This window comes from Hippocampus bargibanti, linkage group LG19, assembly GCF_051943395.1.
Source record: "Hippocampus bargibanti isolate YZ-2025 linkage group LG19, ASM5194339v1, whole genome shotgun sequence".
Lineage (NCBI taxonomy): Eukaryota > Metazoa > Chordata > Actinopteri > Syngnathiformes > Syngnathidae > Hippocampus > Hippocampus bargibanti.
In genome coordinates, this window is record NC_142752.1 from 5572456 (window position 1) to 5590510 (window position 18055).

At 42.6% G+C, this 18055-nt stretch overlaps 1 protein-coding gene and 1 long non-coding RNA gene across 5 annotated transcripts; one reads left to right on the forward strand and one right to left on the reverse strand.

Moving 5' to 3' along the window:
* Positions 1-785: 785 nt before the first annotated feature.
* On the reverse strand, positions 786-15551 carry LOC148883727 (sine oculis-binding protein homolog). Of its 4 annotated transcripts, none has more exons than XM_089022131.1 (11): positions 15429-15551; positions 15215-15294; positions 13795-14037; positions 11440-11621; positions 11240-11358; positions 8242-8371; positions 7854-8048; positions 7409-7560; positions 6195-6290; positions 4211-6102; positions 786-2447 (listed from the first exon to the last, which is right to left on the reverse strand). In XM_089022131.1, exons 1-10 carry the CDS (start codon positions 15438-15440, stop codon positions 4216-4218), a joined length of 3096 nt encoding a protein of 1031 aa, XP_088878257.1. In that variant the 5' UTR covers positions 15441-15551; the 3' UTR covers positions 786-2447; positions 4211-4215. The 4 variants fall into 4 exon arrangements, with proteins under 4 accessions (XP_088878257.1, XP_088878256.1, XP_088878259.1 ...); XM_089022130.1 differs by having other exon boundaries at positions 4211-6123; XM_089022133.1 differs by lacking the exons at positions 15215-15294; positions 15429-15551 and having other exon boundaries at positions 4211-6123; positions 11240-11621; positions 13750-13906.
* LOC148883728 (uncharacterized) lies at positions 15513-18000 on the forward strand. The gene is made up of 2 exons (XR_016118483.1): positions 15513-15652; positions 17144-18000. It is a non-coding gene; the product is annotated as an uncharacterized LOC148883728 (long non-coding RNA).
* The last annotated feature ends 55 nt before the right edge of the window (positions 18001-18055 follow it).

Consider the following 18055-nt stretch of genomic DNA (forward strand, 5'->3'; position numbering starts at 1 on the left):
AATCTGTTTCAAAGCCTCAACTCACTGACTTTCAGTATTTGAGGAATGCTGATGCGCAGCCTCACAGACATGCAGTTGCTGCTAAAAATAGACTTTTGAACCTACAACTCTGGCCGTCATAGACCTGAATTACTTAATATTGTAAACAAATGGAAAAAAATCAAAGATTTGCTCTTAGAATAACTTTTATTTAACTTTACAAATAGTACAAATACAAACAACCTGTGATGTCTATTTAATGGACTAAATGTGTTATAGCAACATAACGGTGGCAAAAGTAATTTTTTTATCCAAATTTCGGTAAGCAAGCAAAATGCATAAAGGCGTAGCCAAAAAAAGCAACAAAAAACAAACAAACAAAAAATGACAGCCAATAGTTCAAATGTGCAACAAAATCAGTACAGTAAGTCATTTGTTTGACATTTTAATCCTATGGTGTGAGAATATAGTTTTGTTTTTTTGAAGTGTTTTTAGTGACTCACACAAGCTGTTGTCCAAGTTCCCTGGCCAGCCAAGGATGACTTCTAGTAATAATGGCGTGACCTGTGGCAGTGAGCATAGTGGGGAGGGTTGAATGAATGTGGGGTGGAGTGTGGGGGTGTTTGGATGACGTGGTTTGCAAAGTTACACTAGCATACAGAAGTGGATATGTAGTTGTGAAATGGTGGTACAGATAGGGGTCACATGTGGATATTCTTTGCTTCCTGACCCATCAAATAGGAATACACGGTTTTGCATTATTTATTTATAGTTTTTTTTTTTTTTTTTTTTTTTTTTTTGGGGGGGGGGGGAGGGGGTGATGTGATAGTGCTTTATGGGTAGGACAAATAAAATAATGGCATAGCAGAAAATGTTTTGGCATGAAATGTCAGTCTGGTGGCATTATTGACTTTCCTGACATTGTCTCAATATAAACAGGCAGGGAATCGGTAATATTTCCAAAGCACACACTGCTCTCTAGTGGGGGCGCAGTATAAAGTTAGATTACAGGAGGTCAGTATTTTGAACCGTAGAAGATTTTTAGAGAACCCTTCCTGAATTACTATAATGGATTTGGAAACGTTAAGATGTGTTTAAAGTATAGAGTTGAGTTCATTCTGTGGTGTTGTATCAAGACAATTTTTTAAAACTGTCCCCATTTGACTCAACTACATTAGCACAATGGAGATTCATTTACGCTATAAATTGAGGAAATTTACTTATGTTTAATCCCATGAGTCTCACTCATCTGCCATCAGTACAAAATGCAGATATGTCTATGATTCATTAGCAAAAAAATGACATACAGTAGCATCTAGCTCAATAAAATCTCATGATGTGTTCCTAAAAGAGAACTGTAATACTGATCGCTGTATAATACAGCATTTGATGGTTGGATATAACACAAACACAGTTATTATCGGCCAAATAAGCACCTAAACAAATCAGGTGAAAGTCGACAGGTTGAGTATTTAACCCTTTCAAGGACAGCGGTTACTACAGTGGACAGCTTATTATGTTATCAGGTTACAGGGTGCATGAAAGAATAAAAAAATATTAATGGACACGCATCATCAGGACCACGAGAGTGATCACATACCATCACGGCTATTGTGTACCAGTCTGCAATCCCTTTTATAATCTGTGATTTCTATACATTATTTTACAGGAGTAAAATTCAGACATCTTATCATACTGCTCAGTCATCAGTTTTAAACTCCAAATTCCTCTATGGTGATTAAAAAAAATATCACTCCTCCCTGAGCTAGCTGCCAGCTCAGAACTCCAAAGTGAGTGTATTTGGATTGGGCAATGAGATGGATGAGAGGAGGTTATCCTATATTTCTAGCTGTTTGTAAAAAAAAAAAATATTAATAATAAACCTCTCCTCCTGAAGTCTGAGCTCACGTCGGTCAGGTAACCCAAAACCTGGTTTGGAGAGTCGGTGTGGTATATAGGGGAGAGGAACAATGTGGCTCTTTGTGCAAGCTGGGCAGAGAAAACAAGCCATTTCCCCTGGAAAGAGATCATATTCAGGCTCCATCTGAGAAGACCACACAGGGCTGATCGGTGCCCTGTCTGCAGTGTGGAGCAAGGAGTCGGGGCAGGGGGGGGGGGGGGGGTTGAGGAAGACGACTGCGCAAATATCGACACACTTTCGGGGATTGTCTGACAAGAAATTTAAAAAAACGAGGGTCCATAACAAGCAGTCTTTGGACACAACAGGGCAAATTAGCCTCTGACACTTTTCTTTGGCCCTCATCGTCGCCCCCCTCCACTCCTCACGTATAGACTTGGTGTGGCCATCTGGGCTTCCTGCTTTGGCAACCTGCTGGCGCACAGGCTAGGCAACACTGGTGGGCTGTGGGTAGCGGCCGGGGAGGTGTTAGCACTGGCGCCGTCCACACGAGGGCGGGGGAATCGAATCTGGCACTGGCCATACGTTGGTGAACAGGGGTGCTCTTCTTCTAGGGAAAAAGATGTAAGAGATCCTTTAAACATATCACATTTATTTATTCACCCATGTCATATAAACACTTTGAGTCAACTCGACACTACCGATAAATTACACAATCAAACCAAGAACATCTGGTCTCTCTCTCTCTTTCTCACACGTGCATATTAAATGACAACAGGCGCACCTCCGTCTTTTTTCAAAAGCCCAGCGAATACTCAAGCGGCCGGTTCAGATTACACAAGCCTATAAAATATCCCAAATAAACGTACAGGAAATTTAGACAGAAAAAGCAACCGTTTCCTGTGCTGAAATTTCCCAGTCGTCGGCTGCCATTTCTGTCAAGAGCAGGATATATTTTAAAATACATTTGGCCGGTAATGACAATGAGAGAGGACAACGATGCCGCTCTCATAGCGCAGAGGTGGTGAACTAAAGCCATTCACGTATGGCAGCGGCCAGCTCTGGTTACACACAACGGCCGGGCCATAAATCCGTCAGCACGACGCAAGCAGCGCGCTGTGATTTCATATGTCTCGGTTACTAGGGGAACACTGGAAGCCACAACAAATGAAAACACTCACTTTTCGTGAAAGGGAATCGTGCAAAATTTGCACCAAAAGCTTATTAGAAAAGGCAACGTTTTGTGGAAGCTCTGTCAACAGGGTCTGAAAATAGTTTTTTTTAAGTTGACCGTTGACCTTTTGAGGGACGACGCAGCGGAAAACCAGAGCGGTTGAAATGAAAAACCATGTCTGAAATATCAGCGGATTAATCTCGGGACATACGGTAACACTATCTCATTATGGCAAGATATCAGTGGGCGCGGGCGGACGGGTGGTGTTACAGCCATTTGGACGACCAACTCGTCGATTGAAATAAAGAGAGTCCTTTGATAGGTCCAAAGTCAGGAGGCTGTTCTGCTATACTTAACATCTGGTTGGCAACAAACAGCATTTGCTGGTGCAGACGGGGGAATAAGATGATAGGAGAGCGCTTGAGTCAGCCAAGCTAGGGTGTCACAATGACGTGCTTAATTGAATCATTCTGTTCTTGTCCATATGTTTTCAAAAGAACCCCCAGAGCTGTATTCCAGCTGGGTCGTACTCGTACAGTAGTATCTTGTAAGCCTTTCTAAAAATCATCTGACTTCTGCGTTGACACTCAAAGATAGTTGTCTCAGTTTGTCTTCACGGTTGATGGATCAATTCAGTCATCTATCATTTGCCTGATACAAAAAAATAAAATAAATAAAAGCCGACAAGCAATTGGTGCACCGCAAACTACCCTGGATAAAAGTGTATGTTATCCACACACAACTGAGTGGAGCCAAAGGAATTCTGGCAGGCAACCAAAGCATTGTGACTGTCAGGTTGTCGAAAGTGATCGCCTTTCAAAGTGACTCTCACTACCCGTGCCCTTCACCCCCTTCCCCCTGTTTGTAACCTTAGAGCCCTGAAGAGTGCCAGGTAACCAGGATTCTCTCCGTTCGGCGCCATGCTGTTTAGTGACCATGTGCGTGTGAAACCTGTGCTTCAGTTTCCCCTACGGGAGTCTTTGTGCAGACTTTCCGGTCCTTGGTCAAATGATATGTGGTATGATTGGTGGTTTTTAAATTCATAAGATGGCATGTCACTTAGAAAAGGGTTTTTAAGTATTATAATGCAAGAGGATTTTTAAAATAAGTATTCGCGGCTTCTGACATGCACCAAATTGAGTTTGTTAAGTGTTCTCTCTCTCTGTGTCTCTCTCTCACCTAAAACCTTCATTTCTTACCTCTTTTATTTGTTTTGATCGCGGATTCGTAGGCATCTTCTCTTCAAAGCTGGCTCTGTGTCTCCAGCGCTGGGTATTTGAGCGGAGCTCCTTAAACTACCCTTGTCCCTGAGTTTGGGCAAGAGTAGTGGGGTGCTGGTCCCACCTGCCTTTGGTGCGGTAGGTAGAGCATAGGCGTGGTCCTCGTCTGGCAAATGTGGGTCTTCTCCTATATCCCTACTGGCTGTTGAAGGCTCCTCTGTCTGATGAATTGGGCCCTCAACCCGTACAGAGCAGACAACTGAGCACTTGTTTTCTTTTATAGATTCCATCTCGGTTAGTGCGGGCTCTGGTGCGGGTTGTCTCTGGGGTAAGGGTGAGTCCGCACTAGCTCTGGATAGCACTGAGGAAATCCCATTAGTACCATGGTTTTGAGATTTCAGGACCGAAGCCATGGCATCATATGAGTGGTTGTTCACTGTAGGGCTCGAAGTGTGTGATGGTGAGGTGCGGTTGTCCTTATTTTGGTATACAGTGTCATGCGACGGTGTGTGTGTTGATGGAGTTGGGCCTGATTTGGTACCCTGCACAGACCCTGACTCCTCTAGCCCTGAGAAGTCTACTACTGCTTTCACGTTGGGTTCCAGCTTCACATGGGATCTCTGTAGAACCCATTGTATAACTTGTCTTTCTGAGTGGTGTTGTTGTTTGTAGTCTGTCAGTCCTTCTGAGCTGCGTGTTGAGGAGGGGGATATGTTGTATTGGGCTCGGGGAGATAATGTTCCACTGTGGCACGTTGATGATGGGGATGAAAATGGCCTCTCGGATTTAACCCAACCTATGTCCTTGGAATTGGAGTCATTGGGTGAAGGGTGACCATGAGGCAAGTTTCCATTCACTCTGTGGTTTATCATTTGGCTTTTCCCATCATGGATCCCAGGGGATGGAAACCTTGCTGGTATGGATCTACATCTGTCTATTCCCTCTGGCACGGGCTGTATAACACCAGTGTGGTTTGGGGTTTCGAGGTTTGTTTTCGAAGGGACTGGAATTGGTATCGGAATGGGTATCGGGACAGGTAGAGGAACAATAATGGGGTATGGTACCAGGACAGTGGGCTGGGGTAGAAGAGGACTAAAGGAAGGAATGGCAAAGTTCATTAAGGGAGGCATTGGCACAGGCCCTCTGGGTAACATAAGTGGAGGAGAGTGTAAGCCATGGTAATAGGGGCGAGGGAGAGGATGCATCAATCCTGGGGGGTTAACGGAGGAAGCATTGGGAGGTTGCAGGTGTGGAGACTGTGGAGGTCTGTGGATAGGACTGGATGAAGAACCAGGGGGTCTTGGGTGGTGAGCATTAGCTAGGGGGCTTCTGAGGCCCTGGGCATGAAGAGGAGGTCGAATAAAGGGCATTTGCATTTGAGGCATCCGCGGATGTTCTAATGGGTGGCGTGGAAGAGGAGGTGGAACAAGTGTAGGATGAGGTGATACCTCCACACCAGCAGAAGGTGGAGGGGGGTGAATGGGTCTTTCTAGAGTTCTCTGCCCTGTGACAGGAAGCTTAGAAGAAGATGATGTCTCTGATGGTGACACAGAGGATGATTCTGATGATCCCAGGATTGGTGTTGGGCCCTTGGGAGATATGTTCCTTTGATGCGCTTCTCCTGTGGTACTAGTGTTGTTCCAGGACTCTGGCGTGAGAAGATTTTGCCCGAGAATGTTGTGGTTTGATTTCTCCTCTTGGCCAGCTCTGGCAGGGCTTGAGCATGTAAGAGCCGCTCGAGCTTCTCTGTAGAACACATCCATCTTGTACTGATTCAGGCATTTGGTGCTGCAGAATTGGAGTCGTTCTTCACCCGATCCAAAATCCAGGTATTCTTTGGTGTGGCGGACATGCTTACACCAATCGCACACCTGCAACACAGGGGAAAGAGACTGTGGAGGGTCACAAAGATATTCAGTGATGTTATTATCAGTGTAAAACTGTTGATTAAGGATCCTCTTACTCTGACGCTGCTGTTTATCTTCATCACCAGCCTGGGTGAGTCCTCCGTTTGGGGGTGCTGGGGTGATCTCTCCCCGTGGAGGTCTTCATCTCTGGCCTAATTGGTATAAACCACAGTATGAAACATCCACAATGAATCAACGTCAAACAGTTAAGCACATTTGAGTTCACACATGTGATGGATTAACTTAAAACGAGAGTGATGTGTTCGCTTGTAAAACATACTCGAGTGGAATTGATCTTTGGCCAGCAAATCAAATTTGAAAAACTCTGGCAACAAGCAAAAAAAGGGCGAAATAATTGGCCCTGTCATGAATGCCATCAAACCCTATAGGTCAGTTCGGTGAAGGGAAAATAATTATGTGGTGAAATAGATACGCATATACAACTAGGGAGTGAGGTAATGCAACCAATGGACCGTCATCTTAATGTTGCCATTATTAATAAGAGAATTTGTCTGGATTTGTGTAAGATGATCTTTTGTGGATCTGAGTAGTTCCCCTGGCCCACCGAGTCGTGTTGAGTTACGACACATGAGGCAGCTGAAGGTAAGGTATGCACTGAAAGTGGACACCTCGCCTCAGGCCTCCTGGTCTTCTTCTCAGACAAGCAGCAACAAGTCAACCACACTGTTTTCCTTCCCGCCTCTGAAAATGTAGAAGGCTTGTTGCACACACTCGACCCGGACCGCCGTTTGGTCCTGACACTGTTGTGAATAAACCCATCACACTATACACGACAGCAATGATGAAAGGGGGTATCGATGCATGTCACCCCGGACCTAGAGATAGTATATCCATGTCTTAATGGAAGGTGACAAATCATGTGTGCATCCGAGCGTTGCCTCAAGGTCGCTGTTGGAGTCTTTCCCCAAACACCAAAGCCACACTAATGTGCGACCCCCCTCCATTAACGAGAAACTGATACAAACCATCCTGGAGAAACTTTGACCTGTTTTTTTGACAAATTAAGTGATATGGAATGATTTCTTGCAGCACCCTTGGTCAGTTCGGGTTAAGGGGGATAGGGTTGCAGGAAAGGTCAGGGTAGGGTTAGTTTAGTAATTTGATTGAGTGGCGAAGTCCAAGATTGGCAGAATCAATGGTCAAGATGTGTCTTTTGCGATCTGGTTATACTCACATCTTAAAGAATGACGTTCAGCTATGTCACAACTGACTTGTGTTCACAATCCCCAATGATCTGCCCACTGCTCACCTTATTGCGCTTGAAGTAAGCCCGCCTGCAGGCGGCAAAACACTTTTCACTGCAGAAGCTCTTGAGCTCCGAGCCCATGCATAAAGAGTAGCGCTTAACACCTTCCTTCTGGCACCAAACACATACAATCTGCACATTCTGCACGTCATCCACTGAAACGTTGAACAAGAAAAAAATTGCAATCAAACCACTGCAACTCATAAAACTCAAATCTTCCACAATTTTGCTTCGTGAATCAATTTAAAGGATTCCGTAAACATATTTCAGTGGGGTTGGTATCTCAGACAGGTGGATTTGGTCAATCATCCATTAACTGTCTCCAGTTGGTTCATAATGCTGCTGCCCCCTTTTGAACTGGTACTCGTAAGAGGGAGCAAAGTTTTATTCTTTGGTTTTTGACCGAACAACGATTATGATACGGAAAATAATTTTTAATTCTTGCTACCTGCTGATGGCTTTATTAGCGGTACGATAACGGGCGCACTCTTTTGCTCCATGGCCGTTCTTGAGGAGGTGTTTGTTGATGACGAGGATGAGGAAGATGAAGGAATGCCGAATGACTCCCTCTCAACGCTCTTCATCGTGAGGACCGAGTGACTGACTTTGCTGTCCACGGTTTTGGGTTTTGGCAATGAATTTTCTGAAAAAAAACATACCAAAAATGTCTTAACCATAAAGAAATTGCGTCAACCTTCCAAAGGCTGGTGAGTGATCAAAGATGGATCTTGTTTGAAGGATGACGCTAGAAAATTGAGTGATTAAAATGTTAGCATAACATGCAGAACTTGTCGACAATGTCCTTTTCTCAACTACAACGAAGCAACTGCCCTTACCTTTCAACACGGATACATGCTGCCGTCTCTCCCTGTAGTTCCTGATCTCATTGGCCTCAGCATCTCGGAGATCTACTTTGTCATAGCCATACCATCCCAGAAGCTCGTTCATTGTGCTTTCTGCAAAAGTCTACATCGGAAAAATGGAAGAAGCAGTGGCAGGTTAGCATTGTTTTTAAATGTGTAAAGAGTAACAAATAGAATATTGTTTATATGGTTGCGGTGGGACTTTTTATTCAATGCTAAACATAATCCGACTTTACTGCCGCGATTGAATGAAAGGGATTCTTTCTCAGCACCAACCTGGTTGGAGAACTGAATATGAGCACAGTGGAGTCCAGTATGACACTTTTTTCCATGATGTATTCATGTTGTTTACCCTTGCTAAATCCGAGACCGAGAGGTTTAAAACCCGACACCGGCGTGAGATCTATGAATCATCCTTTGTTTATCTCATCTAATTAGTAAAAAAAAAGCGGCAGAAATGAAAACGGTTTTCCACAGATGTGTGGTCCCCCTTCTTCTTCTTCTGTTATTTTTGTATTTATTTTTTATTACGACCAGATGAAAAAAAAATCTAAACACAAAGGTCTCTCTTCATCCACCCACCTCTCTCTGCGGTTTTGGAGGAACTGGATTGGAGGAGAAATCTGATCCAGAATGGGCAGAAATCAGAGTGGGACACCCAACACCACAGCGAGGTCCCACGCTTCTCGGAAATGCCCCGCTTCTCTTCCTTCTCCCAGCTTTACCCCCTCTCCCCCTCACTCACATCCATCCTCCCCATGTTTGCCATCCTCCCCTCCACCCCGACACCTTCCAGCCCTGACACCCGACCCGGCCCGGCCTCTCGGGTTTCACCCTTTTCCAACACAGTCAGTCTGCTGTGGCGGCGTTGAAGCGCCGTAGTACCGACTACACATTCTTTCCCTTCCTTTCGCTTTCCTCACGCCGACCTCTGCTCTGTACCGGGGCCATCAAAGAAATGGATCCCTCCCTTGACTTGCTCACTTTCTGCTGCGTATGTGTGTGACTGAGAGCAGCGGTATCGTATCCAGCTAAATATGCCTAACAATGATTAAAGTCAAGTATCCGGTGTCTGCTGCTACGCTCTTGGGCCTGACACGAAGGGAGTAAGTTTGAATGTGGTGTTGAAACAGATGTATTACAGAGACAACACTGGGCCAGACCTCGGCGGAATGAGAAATCTGGTCTCCCTTCCAATCTGTTCCCCGCTTTCCATTGTACCTCTGCTAGTTCAAGCTCTCAAAACTTACGCTCAATTGTCAGATTGATTCAGAGTAAACTTCAGCCAACCTAGATCTTTAAAAATAAGAGTAAAGTTGTTCTCTCAAGGTACAGTACATACAACCCGAACGTCACTCCTGGATCATTGTGGCACCATCCAATGTCGAGATATGAATTGTCACGGAGTCATACGGTTCTATCACTCTGTACCTGTTCCAGGGGAAAATATACAGTGACTTTTCACCCTTTCGTGCACCAAAAAATGAGAACCTATAACCTCGTCAGATGTCCACTTTAGTAACCCCTGTCTCTGAAACGGCTAACGTCCAGTGATTTGCCCTCTGAGGTTCACGCGTGTAGATCGGACCCTTGGGAGAGAAGCTGACCCTCCCAAGTACACGTATTTCCTGACCCCTTGTGGTGTCTTATTGTATTATGATCTTGCTGTTTCACCCTTTTCCGTGACCTAAAAGCTCTGAGGTCAAGTATTGGGGATTGCACTCTGAAGGACAGTACTTGTCTCTCTGACTGCTTCAGGACAAAAATTGAGCCAAACTGAATTTGACAGGATCGTGACAGAAATTGATTGCTGGAGCATCCAAGGTATACCACATATCCTGTAATCAGATTACATGGGAAGAAGACTCATATCCAGGTAATACCAGTTGCACACCCACTGCACCCCTGAAAATTAGCGACAGTAATGTCAATGTACATACACAACTCTGTCGTTCTTTCAACGGTTTTGCCTATCCGCCCTTCCCACAGTGTTGTTTGTGTTTCTTTTTGGCAGTTCAGACAAACATCTGCTTTGTGAGAGTGACAGCCCGTATCCTAAACCACAGTGAAATTTGTGTCCAAAGCCAACAAACAGGGTCTGACCCAAAAAGCCAATTGGGGTAGCTTTACATCAAGCGAGGATAGCGTTTCGCATGTTTTGATTCAAATTAGTGGAACTCGTAACATTACACGTCATCTGGATATCAAAACTCCACAGTCCAAACCACTTAGTAAAAAAAGAACACATTTCCTTCCCGCGCTGCCAAAATCATCCCCTCCTTCATGAGAAAAAGGGAAAAAATTCGATTTACCAGTGCTGTAGGCTTGAAGGAGCCTTGGATATCCCTTACCAACACTCTCAAATAACCACTGTCCGAACTCCAACAAAGCACACAATCCTTGGATAGGTTTCCATGCAGTCATGTGTTCATAATGGTGGGAGTGAATTGCGTCGTTAAGTGTGATTTTAACTTGTCATTAACAGAACAAGGAGAACCTTTGAGGAGGCGAACGTCTCTGATGTTCAAGCGGTTATTAAGTCATGTTTTGCCACCACCCGTAAGGTTGACGTGAGCTCATTTGGGGATATTAATGTCCGAACCTTACCACCGCCCCCACCTCTTCAACTCCACCGGGGGCTGGGAAGAAGTGACGCACATCTGGATCTCCTGTGGACGCAACTGTGTGCACGTCGGGGCCACAGCTGGCCTGACACTGCGTCACTAAGTGGACAACCTACTTTTTTTTCCCTCCATCGGCTAACATCTAGAGTGGAATGTCAATTTCCTGTATGAGTTAGATTCATATGTGAACATTTATTGAAAAAAAAAATGGCTTTGAGAAGTTTTGGTATGGTGACATTAAATGAATAAAAGACACACTCAACATGTTAATCCTGCAGTGATTTGTGAGTGTATAACTGAAATAGGAAGAACAGTTTTTTTTAACAAGTGACCCAACATCCTCTCACCTTCATCTCCTGATTTATTTCCCTCTTGACGGGATGCGCGGGTTTCCTGCTGCGTTTACTTTCTGGCGGTCTCCCTTTCTCCATCTCTGGCATAGTCCCAGTCTGTGGTGGATCCGGTTCTGATTGAAGTTGGATGTGGTAAATCGTCAGAAAAATTCTGTGGATCAATGAAGAGGGCCAGAGTGAAAGCTGTCACTCACTTTGACATCGGCTGTCATTCCCCAAATGTGGGAGCTCCTTATCTGGGGCTCCACGCAAAAAGAATCTGCGGGAGATGCGTGCGCGCTCCGTGCTGTAGGCTCCACTGGCGAACCAGCGCAGTTTGCTGAACTTTGCGTTGTCAAGCTTGTGTCGATGGGCGAAGGGATACTTCCGGTTAGCACTGAAAATAAAATAATTATAATAAAATTATTTGAAAGTCATTTGAGAAGCTATTTGATAGTTGTACACACTTTATCCTCACCAGCAAATACTTTGGTACACAAGAATGTCCTTATTAGTTAATAATGTTTTACACAATAATTTTGTGCATAGCACCCCCCAATTGTATTTCTGCGCGTGAATAGGATGATTTGGACACCAAATGAAAAGTTAAGGTTAACCAGTGTTAGTTTTAGCATGGTTGGTGTAAAAAAATATGGCAATTGGAACCTAGTGCTTTCATGCTAATTTGTATTGCTTTTATTTTGAAAGCTAAACAGCCTTCTCTTGATTTAAATGCATTTTTTTTACGATGCTGCCCCCTCCCGCTCCTCAGGATGGAATAGGGCAGGCTTCTGATTTGATGTAACCCAACACTAGCCCCCCTCCCTGCCTCCAAAATCTCACCAGATACATTTCATAAGGAATGCAAAGACTGTGTTTTATCTGAGGGCACAGTACAAACACTGCCTCTTGTCCTAAAATAAGGAAGGAGATGATAAGGCCACTGTGGGTTAAATGATACGTGGGAGAGGGATGGGGTGCTTTTTCCACTTGGCATCCTTTTGATCAGAGCATATCCAGTGAAAAACATCTGAAACATCCACAAGGTCAAGATGCGTAAAAGGTGAAAGTCAGGTAAAGTCCTGTTCTGTATAACTTTACGCATCTGGAGTTTTTTTTTTTTTTTTTTTTTGAAGAGAAACATTTGTGCCGTGGTTATTCTGGATGTTAAAGGCCAGGCAAGGAATCGTGTTTCCCAGCCGGTGAGGAAAAAGATGGGGAAGATCAAGTTGCATTCAGTAACATAAACATGAATGTGAAGTGTATTGGGTTGCTTGAACAAAATTATTTTTACTTGATTATTTTCGCATGCATGCTCAGAAATAGGACCGACGCGGGAGGGGTCCATTTCTGTTGCTTCAGTTACAATAATGTACTCAATTGGGTTAGTGACTGGACATCATCTGTGAATTTTGTGGAATTTATGTCTCATGTAAGCAATAGATTTGAGGGTATCGCCCAATGATTGAAGTCCACGCTGGTTAATGTATATACAGTGATACATTGGCTTACGAACTTTGGTTCCCAGACAGAGTGTGTAAGGTGAAAAGTGTGTATCCCAAAAATTAATTTCCCATTGGAAACCATTAAAATGAGAATAATCTGTTCCCAGGTCCCCATAAAACATAATTTTCTGCTTTATAATTTTTCTAAGCCTTAAAACTACACAAAATATACCTTATTTTATGTATAATAAATGTGCTATGGTATTATAATTAAAGAAATAAACTGTACTATATAATAAAGTCGTTTTATTTACCTTTGTGATGGTCGTTGATGGCTCGATGGAATGGAGTGGCCGGTTTCATCAGCATTAAACAATTGATGAGGAACGTAGCATTCTTCTTTCACCATCTTGAGGAATGATCCCTTGTAGGTGCTTTCTCTGCAATAATTTTACCTTGCTCCTCATCAATTGTGTTCTGTTTAGTTGGGTTGAGAGCTTTTTGCATCAAGTGTACAGATGGCTTGTGCGGGTTATTTGTGGAGCCTGATTGATGGGACATTTTAACCTTGCAGTCTACATTCTGCTTTTGAAGTATCAAAGTTGAAACAAGTCCAAATTTCACTGTTTTCTATCCATTTTATCACTCTCTCTCTGTCGTCTGCCTGTCTCTTTAACCCCCCCCCCTCACTGCTGCGCTCTTGACCAATCACATGGCTTGAACCAAAGACTGGGGCGGGGCATAGAGGACAAAAAAAAAGTCAGCTGCCATTTTCTTTTTTGGAGAACAGCCTCACTCTTTCTCTGTCTGTAACCTCCCGCCCCCCATTGCCCCTTACTGCTGCATTCTTGACCAATCACATGGCTTTAAGGGGTTCATAAATTACAGTAAAGTCTCGTTATATCGATATTCAAGGGAGTCCGAAGACCGAAGTTTGTAAGCCAAGGGGTTCATAGAATTTATATATATATATATATATATATATATATATATATATATTAGATGTTCTATTATATGTATATAGTTCATAAGTTCATAAGTTTTATACTACAGTTCCACCATACATACTTTCGGCTATACTTTTTTATAATGGGAGACAGACAGGAAGACAAGCGCTTTCCTCACTGTCTCCAGTCTTGCCCGATCTGCTCTGGTTGGAGGAATCCGGGCAGCTCGCTCATGTAAACAGAAATTTGACCCGGCGCGCAGGTTTTGGGTTTCTCCCTCCTCGTAGACCCACTGATGACACTTGATCCGGCTCTGCTTTGGGAACAGGGGCTTATCTGATGCCTCACAAAAGGCCCCCTCTTTCTCCACATCTCCATAACAGTGCACATCTGGTGCCTCTGCAGGGAGCGATGGTCTTTTCTATGAGAGAAAGAGAGAGAAGGCGGGTTGGTAGGGGGCGGTGGGAAAGGGAGTTCTTAGAGCAGTGAAGCTCTGTTTCCTCAGCCATCCAATTACACAAATGACAGGGGACGCGGGGCTGTCCAAAGGGGTTAAAGTTTCAGTCGCCGAACATCTGGATTGAGTTAGGGAATGTCCACGGATACATGATCGCAGTGAGTTTACGTTCTCAATTTGGAGGATCTGGAACATCTTGTGTATCCTGTCCTCAGTATAAACAAAAACACACTGTAACACAGAGTGGGCAACAAGGTGCAATGACAACCTGATATAAAAATAAAAGAATACAAGTACACCCCAGGGGCCACATCTGCACCGCCTGCGGTCTCTGACTGGTCTTCATCCTCAAATCTACCTCTAAAGTCAAAAGAAAACATCAAATAGGCAGTGCTTTTATTTTGAAAGTGGTGCTTTCATTATATGGGCACATTTATCGATTTCGGTACAAGCGAAGGAGCAAGCAATTTGTGTCTGTGGTATTACCATAGTGTTAAAATCCATTGTGTTCTGTTTTTGGTTGCTTTTTTTCTTAATTCAGTGTAGGTCGGGCGCCCCCCACAATCATTGCACCTGACTCACACCTGACAGTCTTGACCCTGTCAACCTCACACTCCTCTACAGCATGAATGCAATTCTAAAGAGCGACCGGTTGTCAGTTTGACACCAAATTTGCATGTCCTAATCTTTGTTGACAATTTTTTTTGTGCTTAATGGTGCAACATATTTTATTTACAATGTTTGTGACTTTTTTCTGGCAATGGTGGATGAAAGAGGGTCCAGAATTAAAACTAGAGCCAAACTGGAATACAATTGATTTTAATTGGTTAGTATTATTACTTTTATTAATATATTATATTCTTCTTATTGTAATTATGATTACCGGAAGTTATTTTTGTTATTGCATGCAGGGAATGAACAGCAGGAGGAAGCAGTTTCTCAAACATTGTATATCCATTTATTAATCGCTTTCGCTTTGGACGCTAGATGTCGCTGTTTCCACGCTTTTAATACCCACAGAATGGAAAGCAACAGGTTAAGCATGACACACTACCACACTCCGTTACTGTTTTTGAAATCGATTAAAATATCTTACGTATTTTATTTGCAGAAAAAATAACAAACAAATAAGCTCACTCACCTTTTATTTTGGAAGGGTATCCTGCTAACAATGCTCACCATTGCAATATAATGACCGTATTCGATGGGTCGTTTTCTTCTCTGAGAAAAGTAAAATTATATTAATGAAAAAAATTAAAACAATGACAATAAAAATAAGCACAACTGACTCCCCAATTGTCTGGAAACATATGCAATTAGCGCCTACGTCAATTCACGTGTTGAATACTGCCCACCTCCTGGCCCATTTGGTGACATCACGACGGCTGAGCACGAGTATAAAAGGTGATTGGGAAGCTGCAGACACCATTGGAGGCAGAAGCATCGAAGTAAGGAGGGCAAACATCACTTGACAGCCCCCCTCCTGCACGACAATCTTCTTCACAAGCAATCCAAAATGTGCAAAATGACCATCGTCCACCTGGGAGTGATCGTTTATGCCATTTGTTTATCAACACAGGTAGGCTTGCATTTTTTTTATTTTTTTTGTGTGCTGGTTTGTGTGTGGTGTTTAGTGTATTGTTGTCATCTTATGTAAGGTAATTGGATATGTGGAATAGCCTAAATGATCAGAAAGTATAGGAAAAAATACTTGATGACCTGTTAAGACAAAAAACGTAATTATATTGATTTATTAATTGTGAATTCATGCTAATTAGATGAATTGGTATCAAAAGGCTACTTCGATAGATTAATTTTACTTTGCTGCCCTGACGCCTAAGCAAGACTTTGGATGCTGCGTGACGCCAGCCCCTGTGCAAATGTGGCGTGAGCATCTAAAGTTACTTTGGGTTGTCAGAAGAAACCTGACACAGGCGTGTGGGCTAATTGTTTTAAAAGGTTGAGGAGGCTTTCTTATTAGCTAAGATTGGACACATCTGTTTGGGATATATTTTGACCTACATTTGAATATTGTTGCTCAAATGATATTCTTCTGATTTCAAACAGGGGTGTGGCAACGTTTTTAAAATGGTTACTTGGGTGCATTTGTAGTTTTAGCTCTAAGTCTTATATTTTTGAATAGGTAGTTATTGTTTAGATTCTAAACAAGTAACAAGTAATATTCTAAACTTTAGAATATTGCACGGGAGACGTGTTCAAATATTGATTCAATAGGTTCCTCCCCAGCTTTGAAGAGTAAATATTTGTACATGGGGTATGATACCATTCAATTTAATCGAGTATATTTGTCAGGTTTTTCCATTTACATGTATAATAAAATCCCAAAGGTCCACCAGAGCACAAAGTATGAAATTGAATTTGAGTGACAAAATGAATGGAAAATATGAAACAAATACCCAAGAAGAAATAAAAAAAAACAAAATATGAAAAAAAACAAATAAAAAAACAAAGATTTTTAAAAAACAAAATATGAATCAATAATCAATTAAAAACAACAAAATGAATTAAAAACAACATTAATTAAAAAAAATGAATGCAAAAAAAACCAAAATGCAAAAATAGAAAAAATACTAAATACAAAAATACTAAATAAGAAATAATCAATAAATAAATCTTCATTTATATCTCCCAGGCATGTCTCATAAAAGATGATTTGATACGGACCTCTGAATATTTACTCCATTACAAGTTGATGAGGTTTCTTCAGCCGTCATCTGTACAAATTTGAAGGTGTCGGATGTTTCGCCTCCTATCCAAGAGGCTTCGTCAGCGAACTCCATTACACGTTGTCTATTCAAAGAGGACACACTTTAAAATTTACCACTTTGATTCAGTTCCATTAATCAAAATTGATTTTCAGTTTCAGGATATTTTTCCCCACTTGCAACTCTAACACACACACACACACACACACACACACACACACACACACACACACACACACACACACACACACACACACACACACACACACACACATACATAGATTTACAAACCTACATTTTCACTGTATATTAAAAGTATTGAATTGTCTTCACCCTGGTTCCAGGTGGTCTCCCAGAACACCTCAGTCCCCAGCACAGAAATGACTTACACCTCCAACAGGAGCATGCCCACCATGGCCACAGACATGTACAGCGGCTCGACCAATTCCACCTCCTCCCCCTCCGGAGGCCTCTCGCTACACACCTCCTCCTGTTCCTCCGCTCTGCTCTTCATCATCCTGGGGGTAGCTTCTTTTTTGCAGCGCCTTTTTTGAAAGCTCCCCATTTCCAAAGAACCCATCCGCTCCGACTGGAATCACCACCACCACCATCATCATAATTGCACCAGATGAACAGAAATGGACATCTAAGTAATATTCATAATCGAAATACTATGTTATCAAGAAATGGGGGGGGGGGGGTTCCCTGCAGGCTGATTCCCTCAGTGCCCCCTTTTTGCACGACATGAAAAAATAAAATGCTCTGCGCTGCACTTAATGTCACATGTTAACATTGTTGATCACTGTTTATTCTATGGCTTCAACCCCACTAGGTGATCAATGCTGCAATGGCTTTTGGCTCTGAAAGTGTAAGAGTGTGTTTGTATATATAGTATTTAATAACTGCATGAGCCAAATGATTTGGTTCCCCCTTTTGATTTGGCGCCTCAATCTTGATATTTAAAATGTCGGTTGTATGTAGCAATTACTTGCCTTGTCATTTTTAAAAGTTGTGGTCTTTGTACTAATACCCCCTCACTTTCTAAAACACAAACTACTTTCTCAAAATGACCACATGGGTGGGGTAAATGTTGTTCTCCCTTCAGAGCTTTTTTTTGTACAAAATGTCTTGTGTATGAGTTTGATTTATGAATGATGTAAAATAAATTGATGATAAAGAATGTTTCATTTTTCTGCTCACATTGTCAATTTTTTGACTTGCAATTGTTTACGATGCAATAGCCCACCATGTTATTG